The 27,842-nt window shown below is 39.3% G+C and overlaps 1 protein-coding gene across 4 annotated transcripts in view; it reads left to right on the top strand.

Annotated features, from left to right (window-relative positions):
* Positions 1-27,842, top strand: part of ZNF652 (zinc finger protein 652) — a 65,599-nt gene that overhangs the window by 17,685 nt on the left and 20,072 nt on the right. For 3 of the 4 annotated variants that reach the window (XM_072780157.1, XM_072780161.1, XM_072780160.1), the window contains exon 2: positions 23,946-25,114. In XM_072780157.1, the coding sequence (XP_072636258.1) occupies positions 24,206-25,114 (909 nt within the window). In that variant the 5' untranslated portion in view covers positions 23,946-24,205. Of the gene's footprint in view, positions 1-22,081; positions 22,237-23,945; positions 25,115-27,842 lie in introns of all 4 variants that reach the window. The other variant, XM_072780159.1, reaches the window with a different exon arrangement.

The raw sequence follows: 27,842 nt of genomic DNA on the forward strand, positions 1-27,842 counted from the left end.
GAGTCCCATGTCGGGCTCCCGGCATGGAGCCTGCTTCTCCTTCCTCCTGTGTCTCTGCCTCTCCCTCTCTCTGTCTATCATGAACAAATAAATAAATAAATCTTTAAAAAAAAAAACTTAATAGCATCCTTGAACTGAAGGAAAATATGTAGTATTCTTGTATTAGAAGCAATAAAATAGGGCAGCCCGGGTGGCTCAGCAGTTTAGTGCCGCCTGCAGCCCAGGGTGTGATCCTGGAGACCCCGGATCGAGTCCCACATCTGGCTTTCTGAATGGAGCCAGCTTCTCCCTCTGCCTGTGTCTCTGCCTCTCTCTCTCTCCTCTCTGTGTATTCTCATGAATAAATAAATAAAATCTTAAAAAATTTAGAAGCAATAAAATATGTGGCTTAGAGTTGAGGATACATGACATTTGCTGTTTTAGGATTGAGGCAGCAAACCAGGAAGGGAAGAAGGTGGGTTTTGTTTGTTTGTTTTTTTAGAAGGTGGGTTTTTATTTAACAGTGAGAACCGTGGTTATCACCTGTGTTTACATCTGACTTTTGTGCAGTGAAACACTTCAAACGCTTTTGCTCACCATCACCACTACACTGACTGAATAAGAAGAGACTCCTGGTCATCTCAGTGTGACAAATTTAGAAAACCATCTAAAACGATCGTTTCTTCGCACCTACATGTCTATAAATGTGTGTGCACTGTGTTTGCATAGCTGTCTCTTAGTTGGACCTGTATATACAAAAGTGGCAGACCCCACTGTATAGTGTATCAGCTAGAGAACACCTATAAGTCAGCTTGCAAGCCAGTTCCTGCGGAAACATTGACTATGCACTTGAGCAATATAGATCTACAACCTTACCTGAAGCCAGGTCTGCATTTGGTTTTATTATTCTGTCCTTGAAAAATTAAAAGCAAAATATGGTGGTGGCTACTGTCTAGAAGGATGGATTTTGACCTTGACTGAGTGGTGACCTTCCTAGGTGAATTGTTTTACTTCTAACATGTTTAATTTTTCCTTTATATTTGATCGTTACATGTGAGCATATTTGGGATTAAAGTTTCATTGAATTAAAAATATTACCCTATTGCCTGCATTACAGTTTTTAGAAACATGAGTTTAAGTTGTATAAACAGCAATAAAATATACAATAGTCCTAATATGAAGGGATTTTCACACTACATTTTACTTCCTCTATAATTCCTTAGTCATACCAAAAACTTAATTTAGATTTAATTGTAGTCATTTTGGTGTTTTTTTCCCGCATTGTCAGGTTAAGGTCCTATTATCTTGTTTTTGGTCTTTCAAAGGAGATAGTGCTGTTTTGGGATGGGGGGGAACCTTTTTATATTATAGAAATTCTCAAATATAAAAAAAAAGTGTGATAAACCTAATATGTTCATCTCCCATGATCAATGTTGTTTCATATATATATATATATATATATATATACACACACACACACACACACACGTATATATATATATTCACCTTCACTATACTCCCTTCTGTAATTAACTTTGAAGTAATTCAAGGGACACTGGGCTGGCGCACTTGGTAAAATATCTGACTCTCAATCTCCAGGTTATGAGTTCAAGCACCATGTTGGATATAAAGATTACTTTTTTAAAAATTCTATTATTTATAAATATTTTTTTAAAGATTTTATTTATTTATTTATTTATAGAGACACAGAGAGAGAGAGGCAGAGACACACAACACAGGGAGAGTGAGAAGCAGGCTCCATGCAGGGAACCCGATGTGGGACTCAATCCCGAGTCTCCAGGATCACACCCTGGGCTGCAGGCGGCGCTAAACCGCTGCGCCACTGGGGCTGCCCCTATTATTTATAAATATAAGAATTTTTTTCTTTAAAAGACAACTGCAGTACCATTATTACAAAAAAAACCTCCTTGAACATTCAGTAAGTATTCAGTTGGTGTTTATATTTCCCAGTTGACTCAAAATTGTTTTTTTAACCTGTTTTTTCAACAGACACAGGCTAGAATGTTGAATTAGGGTCCAAAGAAGAGTGATTAGCAGGCCGGCCAGCTGGCCGGCCGGCCTTCCTTCCTTCCTTCCTTCCTTTCTTCTCTGTTTTCTTTTCTTTTTTTTTTTTTTCTTGCAGTTTTAATTGAAGAATCCAGATCATTTGTTGTATAGTTTCTGAGAGTCTGGATTTTGCTGATTGCATCCATGTGGTGTCATTTAACATGTTCCTCAGTCCCTTTTATTTTTTAGAAATAGATTTTTAGATCTAAAGCTTGACAGATTAAAGTTCAGTTTTTCTTGTGGCAAGGCTATTTAATAGGTGCTAGCATACAGATCTGCCAGGAAGCATAGTGTTGGTTGTTTCTTTTTTGGTACTGTTAATCAGCCATTGAGGATCTTTGCCCATATCAACTCATTAGGGGTTGCAAAATGATATCTAATGCTATAATTTCTTCTTCAACTATTAGCTGGAATACTTCTTTTTTTTTAAAAAAAAAAGGATTTTATTTATTTATTCATGAGAATACAGAGAGGAGAGAGAGAGGCAGAGACACAGGCAGAGAGAGAAGCAGGCTCCATGCAGGGAGCCTGATGTGGGACTCGATCCTGCAACTCCAGGATCATGCCCTGGGCTGAAGGCAGCGCTAAACCACTGAGCCACCCGGGCTGCCCAGCTGGAATACTTCTAAAAAATTTTCCCTTCAACAAGTATTTAGTTTCTTTAAGGTATATATCAGATAGGAATGACAGACTAAATACTTGATTCTTGCCCTTCACTTACCAGTTTTCAAACAAATGAATTGATTATCGTAGCATCCTGTAAAGGTGACCAGTGGATTTAAGCATATTCAATGTGTTTAGTCCACTACTGTTGTTAATCCTTGTTGATGACTCAGTTGTGGTATCTTTGTCCATTAGGAGCTTATCAGGCTGGCTCCTGAGTCTTGTCTTTTTTTAATGTTCAGTGTCACAGAATTGCATTTTATTTTTTTATTATTATTAAGTGTGGGGCTTGATCTCACCACCCTGAGATCAAGGCCTGAGCTGAGATCAAGAGTCAGACAACCAACCGACTGAGCTACCCAGGCACCCTCATAGTCTTTGATAGCTCCCTTGCTTTCCATTATGACAAGATATGAAGTTTTTATTTTTTATTAATTTGATTTATTTGTGTACATTTTTTGATGTGATAAAATCAGATTTTGATTTCCTCTTCCTTGATTAAAGCCAATCTTTGACTTCATTGTATAACAAGTACATATAGGAAAGTTGAATGTCTAAAATAACTTACTTTTTTATAATTTAAGAAAATTTAATGTGTAATAAAAAGGAATAAAATTAACTTAAAAAAAGATGAAACCTTGAAATGATACACATTTTACAAACATATTACCATATAGGAAGAGTAGTTTGTTTTTGCATAAATAGATAACCATATAATTTATTGTCCAGACGGGGGGATACATGAGAGGGGTATTATTAATAATTACTTTGTGAGAAAAAGGTATAAACCAGGACTTTGCCCAGCAAAGTAGAACATATGCTCACCTTACTTATAAACTAATTGACAATATCCATACCAGGGATTACTGGTATGTTCTGTTATGTTCACAGTAATGTGTATGGTATCTCATGTATTGTTGGTACTCAATAAGTATTTGTTGACTATTACTAAAAGCTTGCTGATATTTGGGAGCTTGGTGTAGATTTTAAATGTTTTTGTGCTTAGTTAAATTATGATTGCACTTTTTTCCCAACTTTCTTTCATTAACACTTGCATCTAAATGATCTTGTATATTGAGTTCTGAATGGGTATGATAAATTCATTTTTTTTAGTATAGTATTATTAAGTGCTTTGTTATAGGAAGAATACATGTTCATTATAAAAACATGAGAAAATCTAAATAATCTCCTTCCCACCACCTCTCCCTTTCACTGCCCCCCCCCCCCAAGGTCATGTGTCTTCTGCTTGGATTTTAAGGGAGAAAAGAGCAGAGCAGTTATATATTCAACTAGTTCTTGTTCTTTCAGAATCTCTCTGACTCACCTTTTAGCCAGTGGGCCTTAGTTTCCTCCATTTATAAAAGAGACTAGTACTTATCTGACAGGAACTTTGTGACTCTTAGATAAATGTGGTTTTTTTAGTGGGGAGGAGCTGAGGAAGGAGGGAGTGATTACTTGAACAATGTTTCTGTGATCAGAACTATTTTTTGGTCACCCTAGCCACATTTCTTAAAGATATTGCCAAATGTAGTGATAGAAAATTTGCATTGATGTGAATTACTGTGAAAATTCTTTGATTGTGGTAAAGGAAGTATATGTGGAGTCAGAGTCCACATTACTGACTAAAATCTTTTCTTCAACATAAATAGATGAAGGGGAATTAAATTTAGTCATACGTCCTCAAGCCTCTGGGCAACATGCTTGGTCATTTTGACCACTCATCAGATTTGAGTAATGACAAAAGTTATTTAAAAAACAAAACAAGCATGCAAGTAAATATTTATTCAGAGTTTTTATTACATCTATTTATAGTACATATATTGTGAAGAGCTGTGGTTTTCTTTAGATTAAGAAACATTATATAAAAATCATCTTCCCCACATAAATGTTTCCTCCACCCACCTACTCATTTGTCTGCAAGCCAGGAGTCTGTTCACTTCCTCTTGAGCTCCGTGCCTTTGCTGTTCATAGGCTCATTTTTTTTAGACATTCCAGTGCAGTTAAAATATAAATCTCTAAAGTGTGTATTGTTACTAATTAATTTTTCATACCCTAAAAGTAACTTCTCTGGAGTTTATGAGCAGATAGTGTCTTAAAACAGGTTATTCATTCAGAAACCTGGATGTTTGGGATTTTTGTCCTAGTGAAACATGTACAGTTGTTCACAGTTCAATACAGAGAATTGTATTTTGGGGAAAGGTAATTAAGATTTCTATGTGGAAAAATACCTTTTGTATTTGAACATCTTTCACAGCTTTTCCTGCCCAGGTTATTACTGAACAGTTGTTGGGCCAGGAAGCAAATAGCCAAGAATAATTTTGTGTAATGCTGAGGGGTTTTGTATTTTGGGGTTTTTCTCCTTAGAAGCAGATTGTTAAATCGCTACATGTTTTATAGGTTAGGTTAGCCTAGAATTAAAGTTTCAGTGTTTTGTCACCAGTAACTAACAGAGGTTTGTCAGTGTGAAGTGGATGTGTGTGTGTTCATGAGGAATTGGGTCTTTCTTCCCTAACCTGAAGAGTTAAGATGAGTTGTAGCATGAAGATGTATTGAAATCCACCCCCCCCCCCCATACTTTACCTGTTATCTGGCATTTAATGAAAAAACCTTGCTCGAAAGTTGTAGGTCCCTTGAGGGCAACAAACACTACACTCAAAATGAAACTAGGTTACTGTTTCTGTAACATGCAGTGGTTTGTATCAAAAGCTGTTTTGGTCTTAACTTTGAGATTATCCCTTATTCTTTGAAGTGGTCATATTTTAAGTTGGAGTGGTTTTAAATTTTAGAATTTCCTGAAGTGAACATAAAAATGTTTTAATATTTTCTTATGTGGTTGTTGTACACAAGTTTATAGAAAGCTTATCTCCAGACAACACATTTCTTCGATAAGACCAAAAGAAAAAAAAATACTTAAGATTTGAGAAAGTATTGAAGACTGACTGTTTTAGGAGTGTATTCCAAATGGTTTTATGTAGCTGTATTATAGATTTCCTTCGCTTTTGTTACCTAGATTTCCTTAGCTTTTGATATCTGGATTTTTGTGGTTTAGTACTTCCGGTTTGTGTTTTAACATTAGAACCATTTTTATAGTATAACTAAGAGAAAAGTAGACACTTTTCATTTACTATTTATTATTAACTACTTTTTGCAGTGTACCATCTCTTTTCTTTTGGTTGATAGGTTCTAAAATGAGGTGGAGCTTAAGATTGTGGTTTTATCATATCTTTTCTTCTATACACAATTTTTAGAAAGCTTAACAAACCAACCTCCCACTATAACAAATTGCAGAATGTTTTCTTGTAATGGGTACCCTATGCTAAGAAGTGTTCCTTCCCATCAGCATTCAAGCACACTCAGGTCTCTTCCGTCTTTAAACACCAAATTCAGACCTTTCCCCTGTCTTGACTCCAACCCCAGCTCTGTTCCTCAGCTTCTGTTCCCTCATCACACCCTCGCCAGCTGGTTAAGGAGGCCCCTCAGCTAGGGAGTGGGAGCTCCAGAACCCTGCCCAAGTCTGAGCCCTGAGCCAGTATACTAATTAACTCAAGACTGCTGTGTTGTTTTTGTTTTTGTTTTTGTTTTCAGGGAAAAGGAGTCTCTCTGAAGGACCAGGGGCCTTCAGGTTAGGGAATGATTCAGCCACTAAATTCAGTGGTCAATTTTCTCTGTCTTACTCAGTGCTTTAGCAGCTTTGATACAGTTGACCAGTTCTTCTTTCTTGAGAAAATGTGTTTATGTCCCTACTTCCTTGGCCTGCAGTTTAGTGTTTCCTTTTACCTGTGTGTTAATTTCTCCTCTCTTCTTTGTTGGTTCTTTCTCCTCTGCCCTGAGGGTGCCCCAGAGCTTTTCTTTTCTTTCTTTATGCTGTCTTCCCAGTCCCCAAATTTAAATTCTTTCTGTATGCTGATGTCTCCCAAATATTCACCTCTAGACCTGACTTCCTCTCCATCTCCACATTCTTGGAGCCAACTGACTACTTGATATCTGTACTTAGATGTCTAATTTCCATCTTAAATGTAACCGTATCAAGTAGGATGCTTTGGGTTGGAACTGATAATCCAATTCAAAATAATTTTAAAATAGAGAAAATGTATCATTACAAGTAATAAGATGCCTCAGTCTGGGATTGGTTTAAGTCTGTGGTTTAGTGACATCACCAGGGACCCACGTTCTTCCCACCTCTCTGCCATCTAGGAAATGTCTACTTTGTCCTTTGGCCATCTTCCATTATGGGTACGAGATGGGCACCTCCATTCTAGGCATCATATCTAGATAAGAGGAGTTCCAGCAGGGTGTGGTTATTGCTTTCTTATGCTTTTTAAGAGTTTGGAAATCGGGCAGTCCCGGTGGCTCAGCGGTTTAGCGCCGCCTTCAGCCCCAGGGTGGGATCCTGGAGACCCGGGATTGAGTTCCATGTCGGGCTCCCTATATGGAGGCTGCTTCTCCCTCTGCCTGTGTCTCTGCCTCTCTCTCTTTCAATCTGTGTCTCTCATGAATAAATAAATAAAATCTTTTAAAAATATAAATAAATAAATAGTTTGGAAATATTTTTCAGAAGCCTTCCAGCTGACTTCCACTTAAATCTCACTAACCAAAACTTGGTCAAGGGCCCACCTCTAGGGCAGCCCCGGTGGCTCAGTGGTTTAGCGCCACCTTCAGCTCAGGACATGATCCTGGGGACCCCCGGATCGAGTCCCATGTTGGGCTCCCTGCATGGAGCCTGCTTCTCCCTCTGCCTGTGTCTCTGCCTCTCTCTCTCTCTCTTTCTCTCTGTGTGTCTCATTAATAAATAAAATCTAAAAACAAAATAAATAAATAAATAAATACAATCTATAATTTTTTTTTAAAAAAAAGGGCCCACCTCTAAGCCAATCACTGGCAATGTGAATATGGACAGGTAAACAATTTTTATACAAAGTAGAATGAATAAGTATACTAGAGGTAGTAGAGGCAGAGTATAAATACAGGAGAAGTGATGATGGGGTTGGAGAATTTCAGAAAGAATAAGTTGTGTTTGAATTGAATATTGAAAAATCAGTGGAGTTCACTTGTTAGGGAGAGAGGTAAGGGCATTCTTGGCTGATGGGACAGGATACACTGATAACTGACGTAGAGAAATTCTAGAATGCTCAGGGAACGTTGAGTAGACCCGCAAGCTGGTGCACAGGGTTTGTGGGGTGATGTGGAGGGAAATGAGATTAGAGAAGTAAGGTGAAGGTTCTATTCTTGAAGAAGGTTTGGCCTTACCTTTTTTGGCAGTAATCGTCATTGTAAAGGAATTTTAGCAGTATTTAGCAAAAGACTTCTCTAGTCATTGTGCAAAAGACATACCCTCTTTGAATTTGAGGCTGATTGTCTTATTTATATTTTTTGTTTTGCCTCTCCCACCTGTGTTTTCTTCTGAGCTCTAGGAATGGAAATTCAGATTGCACACATCATCTATGATCTTGTTCTTTATCCATCACGTCTAATAAGCAAATTCTGTCAATTCTCCTTTTTTTGCCTCTCTGCCACCTTTGGTGTTGCATGGATTTCTCAGCCCTGCAATCAGAACCCTCCATTTTCTGTACCTCCTCTGTATTTACAACCTTACCACCTCCTAATCCCCGGCAAGACTCCTTTGGCTAGGTCTTTGTCTCCACACCCCTGGAATATACTGTGCTCATTCCTGATGACAGTTTACTCACATAGCCCTCTCCTCCACTGTCTTTTAATTTCCTCTCTGCCTTTTCAGATCCCTCCCATTTTCAGGATCTAGTTCAGATCTCAAGCCTTCCATAGCCTGGGTATCCTACGTCTTTCTTGCCCTTTTAAATAATTATATGGCAGCGTTTTTTTTTTGTTTTTTTTTTTTGTTTTTCTTATCTATTCATGAGAGACACACAGAGAGAGAAGCAGAGATACAGGCAGAGGGAGAAGCAGGCTCCATGCAGGGAGCCCAACATGGGACTGGATCCCGGGTCTCTAGGATCACACCCTGGGCTGAAAGCATACGCTAAACCACTGAGCCACCCAGGCTGCCCTATATGGCACCTTTAAAAGAAATAGCACTTGTTTTATTTGGCAGTTGCGACTTATTTTTTCTATATAGTTGCTAGCTCTCCAAACACATTTTAAGCTTGCGAAGGTTAGGGCCAACAGTAGTTATTTGAAGGAATGGGTAAATAAATATCTTCTTATATTAGATGCTTGATGCTTTGCATATAAATAGATGATAGAGCTTGTGAATAAAGAGTAGAGTGTGAGAATTGGACAGAAAATGCTTAGTGGGGGTGCCTGGCTGGCGTGATCAGTTGAGCATCTGACTCTTGGTTTCAGTTCAGGTCCCTATCTCAGGGTCGTGACATTGAACTCGCTTGGAGCTCTGTGCTCAGCGGGAAGTCTGCTTAAGACTCTCCCTCTGCCTCCGCCCCCCCCCCCCTTTTCTCAAATAAATAAATCTTTTAAAAAAAGAAAGAAAATGCTTAGTTGTATAAACCCTTTTTAACTATAATTGTTACCTTTATAATAAAAAAAAAAGCTATTTCTCTCTTTGGAAAAACAGGAGATCTGGGCATTCATAAATAAACCTTGTGTTTGAGTAACAGTTTTACTAAATAGAGTCCCGTCACTTCCAAGACTGTGAGATGCTGGATCTACTGTCTTGTGAAGATTCATAACCATAACTCAATGTGGTGAAGTCATCCCTTTTTTCTCTGTGGTCATCTCTACTTCCCAAAAAAGGGAGAGAGAATCCATTGGGTCATTTTACTAGCAACCAATGTAGAATACCTCTACTGAGTAAAGTTGTGCTCTATGCCACCACTTTTGCCTTTAATTTTGATACAGTTGTGGCATTGTCACTTGGTTTTGTTTCATTCAGCCTTTAACTTATTTTTTTTTTTAAAGAGGACCATTAAAAAAAGGAAAAGGTAGCAATGAATATTGGCCGGTATCTGAGGCTTCATGGATTTCTTCCACATCCTGTTGGGCATCTTGCCTTAAATGCTTTCTTACTAAGGCAAAGGACTGAATAGAATCATCCAAGGGATGACGTTAAGCGTAATCCTGTCTCTTTCCGCCCTAAGAAAGTGTGGTGGACCCAATTTTGGAAAAACTGTTTTTGGAAAAACCTAACCTATACCATGGATAAGGTTGCAGGATTGATCTCATTTGTATTATACTTATTTCAAGACCATACATAATATATTCCCTTAACCCAGGCATCCTCAACCTGAGATTCATAAGCTACTTTAAAAGATTTTATTTATTTATTTATTTATTTATTTATTTATTTATTTGAGAGATCAGGAGAGAGCACAAGGGGTGGGGGGCAGAGGGAGAAGGAGAAGCAGGCTCCCTGTTAACCTGGGAGCCTGATGTGTGGGACTCAGTCCTAGGACCTCAGGATCATGACCTGAGCTAAAGGCAGATGCTTAACCAACTGAGCTACCCAGGCCCCCCATAAAATAATTTTAATGTTCAAAAGTGCATTGGAAATATGGGAAAGCCAGACAATCTAACAAAACATTTTGATGGCTGTTTTCATATTTGGTTAGTAAGAAATAAAAAAGTATGATCTAAATGTAAATTCTGAGACAATATTTTAAAAGCAGTGCTCCATGGGAATGTGGCAGGGGATTTAGGGGTGGAGAGAAGAGTGTGTGACAGCCCTTGTTGAAAAGTTTGGGAATGGCTGTGTGGCAGTAAGTGACCAGATGAATTAGACAAAAGAATGAAAACATAATCAACACAGTCAATGTCAGTGCTGGAGGGAATCCTTTAGCTGTCTGGTTGAGGAAACCAGGGCCGGAAAGGTGAAATAGCCTGCCCAGCAGTGTAGGACATGTTGGCAATTACACTCAGTGTCACTGCATTACTGCTGTTAGAGCCTAGCCCTTCGTTTCCGGCCTACTAGGTCATCCAGTAATGTCATTTTTATGTAAACTATCACAATTTGCAGATAATCTTATTTTTTCAGTCCACCTTGAGACTATTTGTGTCCAGATAGTCTGTTTCATTTTATCTCTTTTTATTGAGATATAATTCATCTCCCACATAATTCTCCACTTAAAAATGTATGGTTCAGTGGTTTTTAGTATACTCACAAGGTTGTGCAGCCATCACCATTATCTAATTCCAGAACATTTTCATCCCTCAAAAAGAAGCCTGGAACCCATTAGCAGCCCTTCCTGCTCCTCCTTACCCCCAGCTCCTGTCACTCATTGATCTACTCTCTGTCACCATGGACTTGCTAGCTACACAACATGTAGCCTTTTATGTGTAGCTTCCTTCACTTAGGGTGATTTTTTCAGGATCCATTTATATATGTTGCACTCTATCAGTACTCCATTCCTTTTTTTTGACATTGTATGGATATGCATTTTCTTTATGCATTCGTAAGTTCATGTATATTTGGATGGTTTCCACTTTGGGGCTATTATGAGTAATGCTGTGAACATTGATATGCAAGTTTTTTTAAAGATTTTATTTATTTATTCATGAGAGACACAGAGAGAGGGGCAGAGAGACAGGCAGAGGGAGAAGCAGGTTCCCTGTGGGGAACCCAATGCAGAACTTGATCCCAGGACCCGGGATCACATCCTGAGCCAGAGACAGATGCTCAACTACTGAGCCAACCCAGGTGCCCCTATATGCAAGTTTTTGTATGAACATTTATTTTCAATTCTCTTGAGCATATACCTAAGAGTGAAATTGCTGGGTCATATGGTAACTCTATGTTTAACTTTTTGAGGAACTGTCAAACTGTTTTCCACAGTGGCTGAACCAGTTTGCATTCCCACCAACAGTACACAAGGGTTTCTTTTTCTCCACATCCTCGCCAACACTTGTTGTTTCTTGTGTTTTTTATTTTAGCCCTTTTGACAGGTGTGAGGTGATACCTCATTGTGGTTTTGATTTGCATTTCCCTGATGATGAGCAATGTTGAGCATCTTTTCATGTGTCTGTTTAGCCAGTTTCATCCTGTTTATTTCTTTTTAGAGAAGGGAAGAGAGAGCAAATGGGAGAGTGAGAGAGAATTTTTTTAAGTTTTTTTTTAAATTTTTATTTATTTATGATAGTCACACAGAGAGAGAGAGAGAGAGAGAGGCATAGACATAGGCAGAGGGAGAAGCAGGCTCCATGCACTGGGAGCCCCACGTGGGATTCGATCCCTGGTCTCCAGGATCGCGCCCTGGGCCAAAGGCAGGCGCTAAACCGCTGCGCCACCTAGGGATCCCCGAGAGAGAATTTTAATCAGACTCTATGCTCAGTCTGGAGCCCAACCTGAGACTGTATCACAACCCTGAGATCATGACTTGACCTGAAATCAAGAGTCGGACGCTTCACTGATTGTGCCACCCAGGCACCCTTCATATTTCATTTTTCAAACTTACTTTGCCTTCCCTATCTTTTGCTTTTTTTCATCTTCATTACCTCATGTTCACTATGGAAAAATGCATGCAACCAACTAAAATTACATAAATCTCTGCTCTACCACCCATAATTTACAACCTCTTTAAGAAAGAGTTTCTCAAATAAGAAGGAGAAAGAAGCCAGCAGTGAAACACCCCCTGTACTGGGAACTTTGCCTGTTATCAGATTATATAGGTGTGGGTACTGTTATTCTAGTTTTACAGGGGGACACGGTGAAAACGGGTGAGGAACATTCCAAAAAAAGGAATGGGTGAGATCAGCTGCCTTGTCCAAAGCTGTAAACTGGGTTAAGTAGGATATTGGCCTTCCCATCTACCATCAAATATTTTTGTTTTAGAATTCAACTGCTGGTTGAAGACTAGTTCAGTTAAATTTACTTTCCAAGTATTAAATTTTTGAAGTGTAAAAAATGCTCTGTTAGTTAGAAAATAGTAACAGTCTTGATGGGTCTAAATTCTAACATTTCCTGGTGTTGTTTACGCATTTGAAATATTTGTTGTTTACACATCTAAAATATTTGTGATTCTTATTTCTGTAAAATATAAGAATGTAATGAGGACCTTTCTCAGTTATTTTCATTTTCTGAATGAGTTTTTCATTCAAGTTCATGATAATCTTGTCATCATGACAAGACATATAGATTAGATAGGCCTCCCATAAAGGCTTACATTATAGGGAGCCACAGTGTGAACAAGAATGATTCACAAGGCCTTTAGTCTCTGATTTTTCTTAAAGCTAATAAGCAGGATATCAGGGTTCATAATGGTCAGGGTACTCACACAGATAGCCATTTTGAAAACAGACTAGTGCATTAATTAGTTGCATTCCGTAAAACAACTTTGGTCAAGGCTAGACTGAGACTTTCCAAGATTATATATCTACAAGAGGGGATATGTTCTGACTGTTTTTAAGGGTACAGAATCTCATTTGAGCATTCCTGCAGCCAGGGCTTTGTCAGATTTTAACGGAAAAGATAGCAGTAATACAAAACTCTTACTCTTCTTTGAAAAAGAACTCCTTTGTTTAAATTACATTCTCCTGTCTCTAGATGACGTTTGTGAATTGAATAATGGAAAGATGTTCTGAATATACTGTGTGATCATCCAGGTCCTGCAGTGTAGCCTACTTAGTATTTGATTTCTTCTTTGGCCCTAGGGGGTTACGGGTGAAAGCTAAGGTTGCTTAAGCCACTGTGATGAGTAATGCACATTCATTTTTATTGTCTTCTACGGAGATGTGGGGACTGTTGATGCTTGAAGGTAATTAGGTAGTACCTTAGGAGGAGTACCCCTTCTTTGTCCTCTTTCTCCTAGCTTCTCCTGCGTATTATTGAGGAAACACAATGGCAGTCTCATTTAAATGCATGTGAAAAAATAACTACAGTGAAAATTTATTTTTATAAAAGCTTTGTCTAAAACTGAAGGTGACAGGAATTTCTCAGTTCCATTTCTTACAGATAATGGATTAGGTGGACTGCTTAAAAAATAATTGACATGTGAAATTGTATTAGGTGAGATTGCATTAAAATTAGTTGTATTTTTCAACTATACAAAATATAGGCATCTGAGAGCACTTTATAATATTTATCTAAAATATGGCCCAGTGATGTGTGTCATTTGAGATTTTGCTTGTTGTAAAGTTGACTTCCACATGCTATGTTTGTAGATTTTCTAGTGCAACCTAGGTTGATTTTGTGCGCACCCTTGGAAATGAAGGACATTTATAGTATGCTACTAATCTTGTGACACAGAACTTTTTTCACTGTCAATTTTATATCTGTAACTTGCTCTTTACACATCAAGTTTAAAGTCCACAGTCTTCGGGATCCCTGGGTGGCGCAGCGGTTTGGTGCCTGCCTTTGGCCCAGGGTGCGATCCTGGAGACCCGGGATCGAATCCCACATCGGGCTCCCAGTGCATGGAGCCTGCTTCTCCCTCTGCCTATGTCTTTGCCTCTCTCTGTGTGTGTGTGTGACTATCATAAATAAATTTAAAAATTAAAAAAAAAAAATAAAGTCCACAGTTTTCTTTAGGTTTCATCCATTGAAAACTTAATGATTTTGTTGCAAGAAAATAAACTGAAACATAATTTAAATCTTTACTTGGTCAGATTGGTTACTGTGAAACACCAAGTGCAGATGAGTCACACTGAAAACTGAAATGTATCCATGTGAATTTTTTTTAGAGATTGATTGATTGGGGGGAAAGAGAGAGCATACATAGCAAGGGAAGGGGCAGGGGACAAGCTGGCTTCCCGCTGATCTCAGAGCCTGATGTGAGTGAGGCTTAGTCCCAGGACCCCAAGATCATGAGCTGAGTTGAAGTCAAATGCTTAATCGACTAAGTCACGCAGTTGCCCTTTCATGTGAATTAATCGAACATTCAAGGCATTGTGGAAAGAAGTGGGCATTCACTAGCTAAGGTTAAAACTTATACCCTTGAACACTAGTCTAGAATTTTATTTTTTACTTTGCGTCATTCAAGATATGTTTTTGTTTAAGGCCTAAATACATCTTTTGAAGTAATTTTATTTAGCTCATAAGAGATGATTGGTAAACTGGGGCAAAGAGAAAACCAGATTTCCAGCGCTTGCTCCATCACTTAACCAGCAATGACAGTGGGAAAGTTATTAAACTGAGTCTCAGCTGTGAATTAGGAACAACAGTCCCAAGTCATTAGAGGGCAATGATGCTTAAATGAGATAAACAAAACCCTATGTGGTTTCATTCCTGTCTTTTTCATGTTGAGTTTCTTGCATGCAACTTTCCTACTTCCCTTCTCCATCTCTCTGACTTCTGCTTGTCCTTTTAAAACCAGCTCTAACTTTTTCTTATCTCTGAAACTTCTCTGAGAGATCCACCACATTTTACACCAGTTAATCACCTCCTTTTTCCACACGGCCTTTGTATCGTGCGTGTATAGGTGAGTGTGTTTATTCACAGAACACTTAGAACAGTGCTTACTGTTGCTTAGTACTCTTATAAGCGTTTATATTTATTAACTCATGTAATCCCAGTAACACGCCATGAGGCAAACATAATTATTATCCTCATTCTACAGATACAGAAAATGAGACATAGGTTAAATAATTCAACCAAGGCCTCCTAACTCTGGTATGTGTTGGAGCCAGATTTCTGATACAGACAGTCAGGCTTCAGTTTGTGCTCTTCACCGCTGGGCTGTGCTGTGCTGTCTTTTGTAGTTGTTCTTATTACACTATACTGTGATTATGGGTTTTCATGTCTGCCTCCCTACTTAGACCTTTGAACACCTTGATGGCTCCAGCTCCTACAATGCCAAACACATAGTGGGCACTTCATAAATGTTTAATAAATGCATGATAAATGTGTTCTATTCAAACTGTAAAACATCATATAAATGCAAATTATTATCACTAATACCATGTACACTTTGTAAATTAAAGAGTAGAATTTACTGAGCTTTCAGTTTTGCAGTTTGTTTTCGTGGCTCCCACTTTTCATGTTGACAGACTGAGGTATAGATTGGTAACATTTAACGGTTGACAGTACCAAAACTTGGGTTAAAAATGAACTATAGTTATTGGTCCCCACTAAGCCTTTTTGGTCACACATTCTTTGCCATAATAATATAGTTTGTCTTATATAAAAGAACAAGATCAGAGAGATCTAAATGATTCTTACTGTACTTATTAAAATTATGTTGTAGCAGTTTAGGATCTTAAGTCGTGAGACTTCTATTGTCCTCTATAGGTATTTTGGAAGTTGTCTTACTCTTAGAGATTCTTTTTAAGAAAAAGACAAGGACACAGAGAAATTTCATTTTAGACTAGTAGAATCTACTGTATTAAGAAAAAAATTAGGGGTGCCTGGATGGCTCAATCAGTTAAGCAGTCAGCTCTTGATTTTGGCTCAAGTCACAATCTGAGGTCCTGGGATTAAGGCTCATGTCATGCTCTGCACTTTGCAAGGAATCTGCTTTGAGGATTCTCTCTCTTCCTCTCCCTCTGCCCCTTCTCCCGCTTATGCATTCATTCTCTTTCTCTCTCTTTCAAATAAACTAAATCTTTAAAAAAAAAGAAAACAATTAAGCTTTTAGTGTAGACATGAGTTTTAAACTCAACTTAATTACCAGGTAGAGATATTAAATAGTTATTTCATAAAGTACACATTCTTGTAAAATTTTTAAAATTACAAGTCAAATATTTAAATTTTTATTTTTGTCAGTACTGATAGAATATTTAGTATGAGATGGTTTGTGCTTTTATTTTATCCTGATTCCTGGTATTATCTTTCCTACTTCAGTTTTTTTTACTTATTTTAAATTTATTTTATCTTGCTCAATTGTGTGTTTGTTTTATTACATGTAATATGTTATACATACATTCAAGCTTCTCTGAAATCCATGGACTTTCACAGACTTTTTCTGAGTTCTCTAACTAGATGTGATTTTTATCTTCTAAATTTCCAGATTTCTCCTTTTTTTTTTTTTTTTACTCAAGTGTATATAGTTGTTAAATACTATTATTTGACTGTCCAGAGACATTGAGATTAGTTGTCACTTGGCAGATGTATCACTAACATACTTTCCTAATAGGAAAGAAGTGAGTAGCCTTCTGCAAAAGCCATAAAGCTTTGAGTAAAGTATCAGACCATTATTATCACAGACCCAACTGTCATCCTGTCCACTCTTCCTAGTGAATTTGGAGGGGGGGAAGAATTTTGTTGATATGCACTTATCTTTCCCTTCTTGTTCCTTTCCATTTCTTGGTAGTTTGTACTTTTGGCCTGATCCTCATGGATAGTTGTCCGCTTCAGAAAACTTTCCATTTAGCAGGACTCATGGTCTGGCAGTGCATAGATAGTTTGAGCTTTGGAAACAGGTTAATGGAAGTGGTTCTGCAAGTAGGATAAGCATAGGTGGCAGAGTGATATGTTTTACACAGTTACCCATTTAACTTGAAGAGACTCGCCCCAAATAGCCTTTTTAACATAAAAAGAGAATGAATAGATACATATTTTTATAGAAAAAAAGCCCTGTTGGATTTGTCAAAAATTAACTCTTAAAACTTTTCAGGGAACGAAGTTATTTTTCCTTAAAGACTAAACATAAATAAACATTCTAGAAGACCATGTAACTTGGTTTGTAGTCTACTTGGGGAAAAATGGCATGAGAAAAGAAGCACATTCTGGAAGTTGTACTTGACTATAATATGCTATTATATTTTCTAATTCTTTTTTTAAAGATTTATTTATTTAAAGATTTTATTTATTTGAGAGAGCACAAAAGTGGAGAGAAGGGCAGAGGGAGAGAGAGGGAGAAGGTGATTCCCTGCTGAGCATGGAACCTGACATGGGGCTTGATCCCAGGACCCTGAGATCATGACCTGAGCTGAAGTCAGATGCTTAGAGTCATACAGGCACCTCCCCCCTTTTTTCTGAGAGGGACAGAGGAAGGGCAGAGAGAAAATCTCAAGCAGACTCCCTGCTGAGTACAGTGCCCACGTGGGGCTCCATCTCAACCCTGAGATCAGCGCCTGAGCTGAAATCAGGAGTTAGACACTGACTGAGCCACCCAGGGGCCCCTGGTTTTTTTTCCTAAAACTGTATTTTCTTCCCAGTAGCTGGTCAAGCATGTAGAGTGCCAGAACTGGTTGCTTCTCAATTTGTATACCCTTTGACAAACATACCACATTTTTTCCTAAGTTGTATAATATTAATTATAACCAGACACTAAAGAATGACCCACTTTAGTTTGGAATTTATTTTAAGAAGCAGGAGAAATGATCTCTAAGAACTTGTTTTAATACCAAAGAGAGATGAATTTAAACAGCTTTAAATATCAATGAGGGCTATTTCTTATTTGCTGCTTCTGTCTGCTTTCAGGTTCTTAGAGCTCAGTGTATTCACCTAGAGAGTATTCTAAAAAATGAAGTTAAGATTATATGTAATGAGTAAGTTAGAACTGAGCATACACATTAAGAGTTGGATAATGAAACATGGAATGTTCTAATTTCCCTAATGTGCTTTTGGTTTTGTAAAGGTTACTCGATTATGCTCTTAGGAGATAGTTTAAACCTTCTGGAAAGAGAATAAAGGAAGATTATCATCAAAACTGAGATAAGATAAAAGGTGCCAAAATTGAGTGAAGAAAAGTAAAATGTGTGCAGAAAGCTCATGTGTGTTTCAAAGTGAACAGTTAGACCACATCTTCTGTTGTGATTGTGTGGTTTATTGATGTTTGTGAATTTCCCTTAGATACCAGTGTCAGGTTCATATGGGAATGCATGTATGTACACATCATTTAAAATAGAATAAAGCACTTATTTTTTTAAAAGAATGGTCTTATTTTCTAACTAAGTAGAGAACTCCCCTGTGAATTTAAGCCCTTTGTCTTTCTGATTGTTTAACTTTTGACTTAATTTTTCTGTTCATGCTATCTAGCTGAGGACTGGGATAGCGGATACGTGTAATATGTATACATGTACATATTCATGAAGAACTATATTAGCTAGGTTATGCTGCCATAACAAATCACTCCCCAGTCTCAGCTTAAATCAGTGAAGGCTTTCTCACTACATGGCCGTGATAAATCAGCAGGGGAGCTCTGTTCATATCACTCAATGATGCAGGTTGATGGAACAACCATGTTCTTGTACATTACTGGTTACCATGCCTAAGACAGAAAAGAGGTCTGGAGGGTCTTTCATTAGCAATGAAATACAATAGCTCAGAGCTGATGTACATCTCTTATTTCACAGCATCATGGCTAGAACCAGTCAGGTATTCCCGCATGACTATGGTAGAGGCAGGGAAGATACCACTGCCTTCACCAGAGAGACAGCTGGAAGTACTTGATAAACAGCACCATCCTTTTGTCCATCAGGCACTCAGGCTGCTGTTTCTCATAGGCAAAATACACTCACTCCCTTCACAAGGTAGGGAACCCAAGGGCCTATCCAGTCATGGCACGAAGCTCAAAGTCCAGGATCTCTGAGTGACACAGGGTATGATGATGGTAAGTAGATGATGTGCAGATGTTGGATCCAGATGTTGTTTTTCTTGGCTCAGGGACTCATGAAAGAAACTGACACATGGTCCCTACCCCCACATACAAAATGCAGTCGTGACTACCGGCAGCATAATAAAAATCCTTCCATTTGTAAGGGGGAGGAATAGATATGTAGGAAATTCTGAAATCTCTGAGCAATCATTGAGAGGGCCTCTTCAGGGTTGGGGAATGTTCTTGAATAGACCCTGGTTAGGCTCGTTAGGAATAGCTCACTTGTTTTTTTCTTTGCTCCCTAGCTTCATCCTCTTGGTCCCTCCTTTCTTCTTTTCCTATTACCATCTTTGGTTGTATGTGAAATGGACAATGAAGAATATACCCCCTTAGGGGAATGGTCAAGCTATCCTGCTTCCTGCCATAGACGCTTGAGAACCCAGAGACCATTTTAAGTCTTGAACAGTAACTGTCTCTTTTAACCCAGTCTGGAGGGGTTTTTTGGCAGTATAACTCTCAAAAACTTTTTCTTTTAAGATTTTATTTATTTATTTATTCATGAGAGACACAGAGAGAGGCAGAGGCAGAAGCAGGCTCCATGTAGGAAGCCCGATGTGGGACTCAATCCCAGCACTCCAGGATCATGTCCTGAGCCAAAAGCAGATGCTCAACTGCTGAGCCACCCAGGCATCCCAACTCTCAAAAACTTAATTGGCTTTTTATTAGTTTCCAGTCAGCAACATGGGCCTTAGCCACGTCCACAAAAGATCCTAATCATACTTAAATTTGCTACATAACTCTGTCTTAGTGGTCCCATACTTCTCCCTTGACTTAATTTTGAGTATAGGTATTTCTCCTATAATGTCATATATGCCTTCCTGGATTCTTCAAAATTGTACATTAAAATAAGTGGGGGCTTATGGAAAAAATCAGATTGAGGCAGAGCCTTCAAAATCTGTGAAACACTGTAACCAGTACATTAATAAAAACAATAATTATAAATATAATAAACATATTAAATATATACTATAAGTATACTAAATCTCCATTGGCATATGCACCCAGTATCAATCAGTTGAATCTTTACAGACTTAATCCCCTGGGTGACTGTTTCCTCCTCTGAGATTAGGGTCTTGAAGACATTCGCTTACAATAGACTGCTCAGTAGGGAGTCTGCTTTTCCCTCTCCCTCTGCCCCTCCCCCTGCTTGTGCTTGTGCTCTCTTTCTCTCAAATAAATAAATGAATATTAAAAAACAAAACTTTTTTAAACACAGGAGGGGAAACATATTTAACTTCACCAGATTTAACATGGAAAGTTTAATGGTTCATGAAGCAGCTGACCCAGCCACTACTTGCATTAAGGAAAGTACAGAAGAAGTAGGATGTTCGGCTCTTTTCTTAAAGTCTTCATATATTGCTAAGGCTATCTTGTTCATTGTGAGAAAGCTTTCTCTTGATCCCTTTAAACATTAACTTACAGGGGAAAATATCATTTTTAACCAACAGGACTTTGGTGTTACACGGACATGATTTCCCCGTCTACTAATAGCATTCGAACCACTTCACACTAGAGAAATAGGCTTTGTAGCAAAATACACCAAGAAACTGCTTTGGTGAAAGCACCTACTCCTTGGTCTCTTTTAGAAAAGCTATTTTACTGGGTACTGCCTTGGTCCATTGGGAGGTTTTATCAGTGGTTGTGGACATCTTTGCCTTGATTCTGCCTCAAGACTGAATTCTAGTTGGCATTTGTAGCTCAAGACCTTCTCTGTTTTTATTAAGCATCTATCTGCTTCTTCTAACCCTCCAAGTCACTGACTTTCTGAACTTCTTTAATCCTGATTATAAACGCATCAGTCCTTTTCTGAATCCATCCTTTTCATGTAATGATTTGTCAGATACAGCCACTAGTAGCCAACACACTGTCCTAACAGTCCATTTTCCTGTTAGAGCTGTGAGTTCTCTATCTTCTGAGATAAATAGGTGATAGTCTCACCGATAATTGCACCACTGCATAATAAGAGTTGCTGTCCCTTTAGCCTCCGGTAACTGTTTCCTTGCCCCTTTTCACCAGCTCCTAAGCCTTTGCCATATATTTGAGTTTTTTGGGGGTGAAGCAGCACCCCACTCCTGGATTCCATCTGCATCAGCTAGGATAAGGCCAGATTGTGCATGATTCTAGAGTACTAACCAGTGCAAGATATCAGAGGTTTTAAAAACACACTCTGTGTAAAATTAAATGAAAAATAAAAATAAAATCCACTGCACTTTGCATATCCTGTAGGTCATTATAGTCACTCCGGGACCCAGGGTGATAGCAGTTGTCATCCTGAAGATTGGTGGTTCCTGGAGCAGAGGGAAGAGCAGTCTAGAAGGTCTCATCAGTTAGAAAATGTCCTGTCCTTCTGCTTGCCACTTCTACTCGTGATGTACTACCATCCAGAAGTAGTCCCGGGGCTCCACCCAACTACAGAGGAGGGGACAGGGTCAGAACATGCAGTCCTGCCACGTGCCCAAAAGGCTGAGAGCCCAGAGGTCTTTGGGAAGAACATATTAATTATGACCACAGAGGATTTCCCCTCAATTATTTTTCTTTGTCTTCCTGGTTTTTGTTTAATTCCTAGCTTTTGCTGGTTAATTGAATTTTACTGTCTCTCCTCCCTTGCTTAATTTGAGATAATTAATGTGAGTAAGTTTAATGGTATTTGCAGTAGTTTAGATTAGTTCCATGGGTCAGAAGTTTTGGCATAGGCAAAATAAGGCTAAGTAGAACTAAAAGCTACTAGGATCTTCCTACTTAAAATATGAGGTGTGAAATTTTGATATGTGCGAAAAGATATTTGGTTACAGGGACAACCAAGTTTAAATTCTTTTGGAGTGTCATTTGTCCTGGTAGAAGTAGACTATGAGCCATGGAGGCAGACAGCCTGGGTCAAACACTGCTTGTCATTTATTTATTATTTTTTCTTTTAGATTTTATTTACTCATGTGAGACACAGAGAGAGGCAGAGACATTAGGCAGACGGAGAAGCAAGCTCCCGGCTGGGAGTCTGAGGTGGGACTCGATCGCAGGACCCCAGGATCACGACCTGAGCCAAAGGCAGATGCTCAACCACTGAGCCACCCAGGTGCCCCTGCTTTTGTCATTTAAAAGAACATTTATGTCTCTCACCTACGGGATCAGATAGGATGGAGTAGGTGGAGGACTCTTCTTACAAACCTTGCCATGTATGCAACTTGGACAACTATGTGTGCTTTTCTTTTTTTAGTGACCACTTTGATAAAAAAAAAAAATCGAAAATGAGTTTAAAAGCCAACCCCAGGACACCTGGGTGGCTCAGTGGCTGAACATCTGCCTTCAGCTCAGGGTGTGATCCCGGGTCCAGGATCAAGTCCTGCAACAGGCTCCCTGCAAGGAGCCTGCTTCTTCCTCTGCCTATGTCTCTGCTTCTGTGTCTCTAATGAATAAATAAATTTTTTAAAAATGTTTGAAAAAAGCCAACCCCAAAGTCTTGTGGTGGCTGCTAAGTAGGAATAAGAAGAGGCACCCTTGCCTGTTGAACATGGAAGGCACTCAGTAAATACTAGTGTCCTTCCTTCTGCTGGCTGGACGAGGTATGCGCTTGCAGGGATAGTCATGACCCAGGGATGAAGTGGTTGGCTAAACGGCAATGTGAGGCATGTCACAAGGCAGGTTAGGTGCCTTTCTCTCTCTTTTTTTTTTTTTTTAATGAATGGTTTCATTTTTCTTGGAACTATATCAACCTGATGGTTACTGTTTCTTAGAATTTAGACTTCTGTGCAACTGACACATGAAAAATTCCCCAGCTGCCGAGTGGATCTAGTGAGGTACATCTGGAACAAACTTAGAAGTACTTAGCAACTTTGAAATTAATGAACCTGAAACCAGTAATATCTGTAATAAACATCTATACAGAGATTTGACATTATGTAAGGCCAACTTTGAAATTAATGAACCTGAAACCAGTAATATCTATAATAAACATCTATACAGAGATTTGACATTATGTAAGGCCATTTTCTGCCTCTTCTGTCATTACGTCAATCAGCTGTCCTATTTCCCTGGTCCACAGTGCCTAGCTTACTGCCAGCTTAGTTCTTTGAGCCCTAACTGTGGTGGGTATGGTACTGACTAATGTTGAAAACCAAGCCAGCCAGCGTCAAGCTGTGGTGTGTTTCACATATTGCCCATGTTCTTTTTTTTTTAATTTTTATTTATTTATGATAGTCACAGAGAGAGAGAGAGAGAGAGGCGCAGAGACACAGGCAGAGGGAGAAGCAGGCTCCATGCACCGGGAGCCCGACGTGGGATTCAATCCCGGGTCTCCAGGATCGCGCCCTGGGCCAAAGGCAGGCGCCAAACCGCTGTGCCACCGAGGGATCCCTGCCCATGTTCTTATGACAAGACTGTAAATTTTCTGTGGACAGAGATGATATATTCTGCTGTATCAATGTGTCCTATAGCATCTAGCATAATGGATGCCATGCAATCGTACCTATTTGTTTTGTCATTGGATACATACTGAATACCTACCAAGTGCTTGGCACTGTGCTAAGCTCTAAGGATATCTCATTGCACTGGACAGATGATCACTCCTGCTATCTTAGAATTTACATTCTAACAAAATACATGTTGAGTTTAATAAACTGGTAGCCCAGTAAAATAATAGCCCACACTGGACCACTGAAACAGGATAAAGAATTATCTCTGTAAATAATTTAGTCATCTTCATCTGTGTTGTAGGATGTACGTGCATAGGCTGTAGGAAGGAAATAATGGTATCTGACCTTTTCTCCTCTTCGCTTTTCTTTGTAGATAAGATGCTCCAAGTCAATCGCAGCTCTCCTCGAAAGAAAAATCACTAGTGCTCTGCTCTTGCCATAATACCAAACCTTTTGACTTCTGCTTTGGTGCTGCAACACTGGAAGAATTGCACACAGGTTCCAGGAATACCTTTTTCTTCACTCGAGTGCTTTTTTTTTTGTGGATGGAGGGAGATTTGAGTTGTAATAATTACCCTGTTTGAAAGCTATTTCTCTATAGTCTGAACTGCTTACTAATTGGGCCACTTACCCATGAGCCACACAGCCAGTTCTTGTCCAGAGCTGGTTGAAAACCGTGCTGCGCATGTAGCAGGAATGGCACAAGAAGATAGTCGTCGCGGTCAAGTGCCATCTACCTTTTATCATGGTGCCAACCAAGAACTTGACCTGTCCACCAAAGTGTACAAAAGAGAATCGGGAAGTCCTTATTCGGTGTTAGTGGACACCAAGATGAGCAAACCACATCTCCACGAAACAGAGGAACAGCCGTATTTCAGGGAGACAAGAGCAGTGTCTGACGTGCATGCTGTTAAAGAAGACCGGGAGAATTCTGATGACACGGAAGAGGAGGAGGAGGAGGAGGAGGAAGTCTCTTACAAAAGGGAGCAGATCATAGTGGAGGTAAACCTTAATAATCAAACGTTAAATGTATCTAAAGGGGAAAAGGGTGTCTCTTCTCAGTCCAAAGAGACTCCTGTTCTTAAGACAAGCAGTGAGGAGGATGAGGAGGAGAGTGAGGAAGAGGCCACCGATGACAGCAATGACTATGGGGAGAACGGAAGGCAGAAGAAGAAGGAGAAGACAGCGGAGAAGGCCATTGTCACACAAAGGAGAACCAGGAGAGCCGGCTCCGTGGCTGCGGCTACCACTTCCCCGACTCCCAGGACTACAAGAGGACGTAGGAAGAGCGTAGAGCCACCTAAGCGGAAGAAGCGGGCCGCAAAGGAGCCTAAAGCACCAGTCCAGAAGGCTAAGTGTGAAGAGAAAGAGACTCTGACCTGTGAGAAGTGCCCCAGGGTGTTTAATACTCGCTGGTACCTGGAGAAGCACATGAACGTTACCCACAGGCGCATGCAGATTTGTGATAAGTGTGGCAAGAAGTTTGTCCTGGAAAGTGAGCTGTCCCTTCACCAGCAAACAGACTGTGAAAAAAATATTCAGGTAGGTTTTTCATCACCAAGAGGGCAAACTTTCCAGGATAGAACCTGGCTGTTGAGACTCACCTGGTATCTGCCCAAGAGAATAAATACGGTAGAGGCCGAAGGGACAGTTTTCACCGATTTATCTTTCTAAAAGCTCCTGCTTTGGTCTTTTCAAAACCCAGGCTTAACATTTTCTTTCAAAAGCATTACACTCACCTGCCGCTGGACTAGTGGGAACCCGGGCACATTGGAAGGGGGAATCTGTTGTGGGTGATTGATTGCCCGGGAGGTAAAGTCAACACCGACTTTGCACTGAGATTCACTGTTGTGAGACATGTCATATATAATTCATTCTGGCATCTTCTCTGTCAAGGTGGGAAATTCCAAGTAAAGGTCAGGAATAGAGAGAGGTCCCCTTTTAGGTTTGAAAGGGTGCCAGATTCTAGTGCAGCTGATGGGGACAAAACCCATAATGACTCAGACCGGTGAAAATGGACGATCTCCAGGAGTGAGTTTGCTTTTTACCAGTGGAGAGATGACAACATTAAATTTATCAAGAGGCTGAGCCCATGGGAATATGCAAACTTTAAACAGAGGCTGAGCTGGTTGAAAATGTTGCCCTCCTGGCAGTAGGGTTACATAATGCTACTGTACAGTATTATTAAGGTAACAGAATGTGGTTTTCAAACCAGGCTAATGTATTGAAAGGACTATATTGTGATAGGTTAAGAGGTGTGTTAATTATATTATGTCAAGTGAATTCTATCATGTTGAGCTGTATTGATTCATCCATGTGAATGCATATTAATAAGTATTCATAAAAGGTAAGCCTATTACTGTCTCCATAAGATACATAAAATACAACTGTGTTGTACCATATTTAAGCCAGACTTCTTTTGAAAAATGAAATTGTTTTTGGTTTGTTTCTTGGAATGCGCTTGATCTGGAGTGCTCCTTTTTCACTTTACCTCTCGCTTTTAATCAACAATTGATATTGCTTTACTTTAAAGAGATTTTTTAAAATATAAACTATGTTTGCTAACAACTCACTGCTTTTTGATTCATCAGTTGTGACTTGATCTCTTACACACTTGGTAATCAAAGAAGGTTGATTCATGGCACCCAGACCCTCCAGTCACTACCACTGCCCTTGCTTGATTATGAATTGGTTGTGATAGTTCAAGCCAAGGGTAGTGTGAAGTGGTGCTGCACCCTAGGGGTCAGACTTGGGTTTTCTGATGACTCATTGCTAAAAGGTGTATACAGTGGAGTGTTTGTTTGTTTTTTAAGATTTTACATATTTATTTGAGAGAGAGGGAGCATGAACATGAGCAGCAGGAGGGGCAGAGGGAGTAGACTCTCTGCCAATCAGGGAGCCTGATGTGGTGCTGGATCCCAGGACCCCGGGATCATGACCTGAGCCGAAGGCAGACACTTAACTGACTGAACCTACCCGGACATACCCGTGTTTGTTTATATGTTTTACTTAAATTTGATTCGTTAAGTTACAGAAAGAAAACATTTAATGCATCCTCATTCTATGACTTTCCTCACTGTTACTCACTGTAAGGCACTTAAATTTGCATTTATGTTTTGTGGGTTCTGCTAAGAGAGCTCTCTCTCCCTTTACATTCCTAAAGAACACTGCTTTGTTCATACATATAGATCCTCATAATCCTGGTGACCTAATAACAAGTAACAATCAAAACCCTGCCCTGGCACAGTGGCTTGTAGGAGTAGGTCTGTCCTTCTCTCTCTCTCTCTCTCTTTTTTTTTTTTTTTTTTTAGTCTGTCCTTCTCTCAAGCAGGTCCAACCAGTGGCTAATTTTTTTCACCCTCTCAGAGGCCTTGTTTCCTGAAGTGACCATGATGTTCAGAGATCTTTACTTCCAGTGAATAACTAACTTGTAACTTGTTCCCTTAAACGTTTCAGAGTCAGTGGCTACCTAGAACTTTCTAGTACTGTTTTGCTTTAACCAGAAGCACTTTATTCTTATATGCTTTATACCTCATATTGTAGACTATTAGTGATTCATAATACAAGGAGCTAGGTGCCATTGCGTGTGTTTTCTATAGATGTGTGTAAAGAGATTTGGTGCTGGCCATCAGGGGAAGGGAGGAGGATATTGATGGCTTAGAAGTTACAGGAAATTGGGATCCCTGGGTGGCTCAGCGGTTTGGTGCCTGCCTTTGGCCCAGGGCGCGATCCTGGAGTCCCTGGATCGAGTCCCACGTTGGGCTCCCTGCATGGAGCCTGCTTCTCTCTCCTCCTGTGTCTCTGCCTCTCTCTCTCTCTCTCTGTCTCACTCTATGTCTATCATAAATAAATAAATCTTAAAAAAAAAAGTTACAGGAAATTCTGCCAGAGGGAAATCTTTCATAGAGTACATTAGATATGGGAAAATATAATAAAATCTCAATAATTTGTGTTAATGAAGGCTTCAAATGCATTCTTAACATATGGAAACATTGTTATGCTTCCACAGACCTATATAACCATTAAATGTGTGTTTCATCTCATTTTTATTTGTGCTAACTTAAAATTGGTTTGTACTCTCTGGTAAATACCTGCTAACTGCACAGTGACCTGTGTGTAGGAAGCAGCTGCTCTTGGTAATCCATTTATTTTTAAGAACTTGGTTCTTCCCTATTGGTACCATACTAATCTGAGAAAAGTAGAGAAGTCTTCTACATTGGTGGAACTTTCCATTTGTTTTTGTCTGGCTTTCTGCCATTGTTTTCATATT

Source organism: Canis lupus, chromosome 16 (assembly GCF_048164855.1).
Source record: "Canis lupus baileyi chromosome 16, mCanLup2.hap1, whole genome shotgun sequence".
Lineage (NCBI taxonomy): Eukaryota > Metazoa > Chordata > Mammalia > Carnivora > Canidae > Canis > Canis lupus.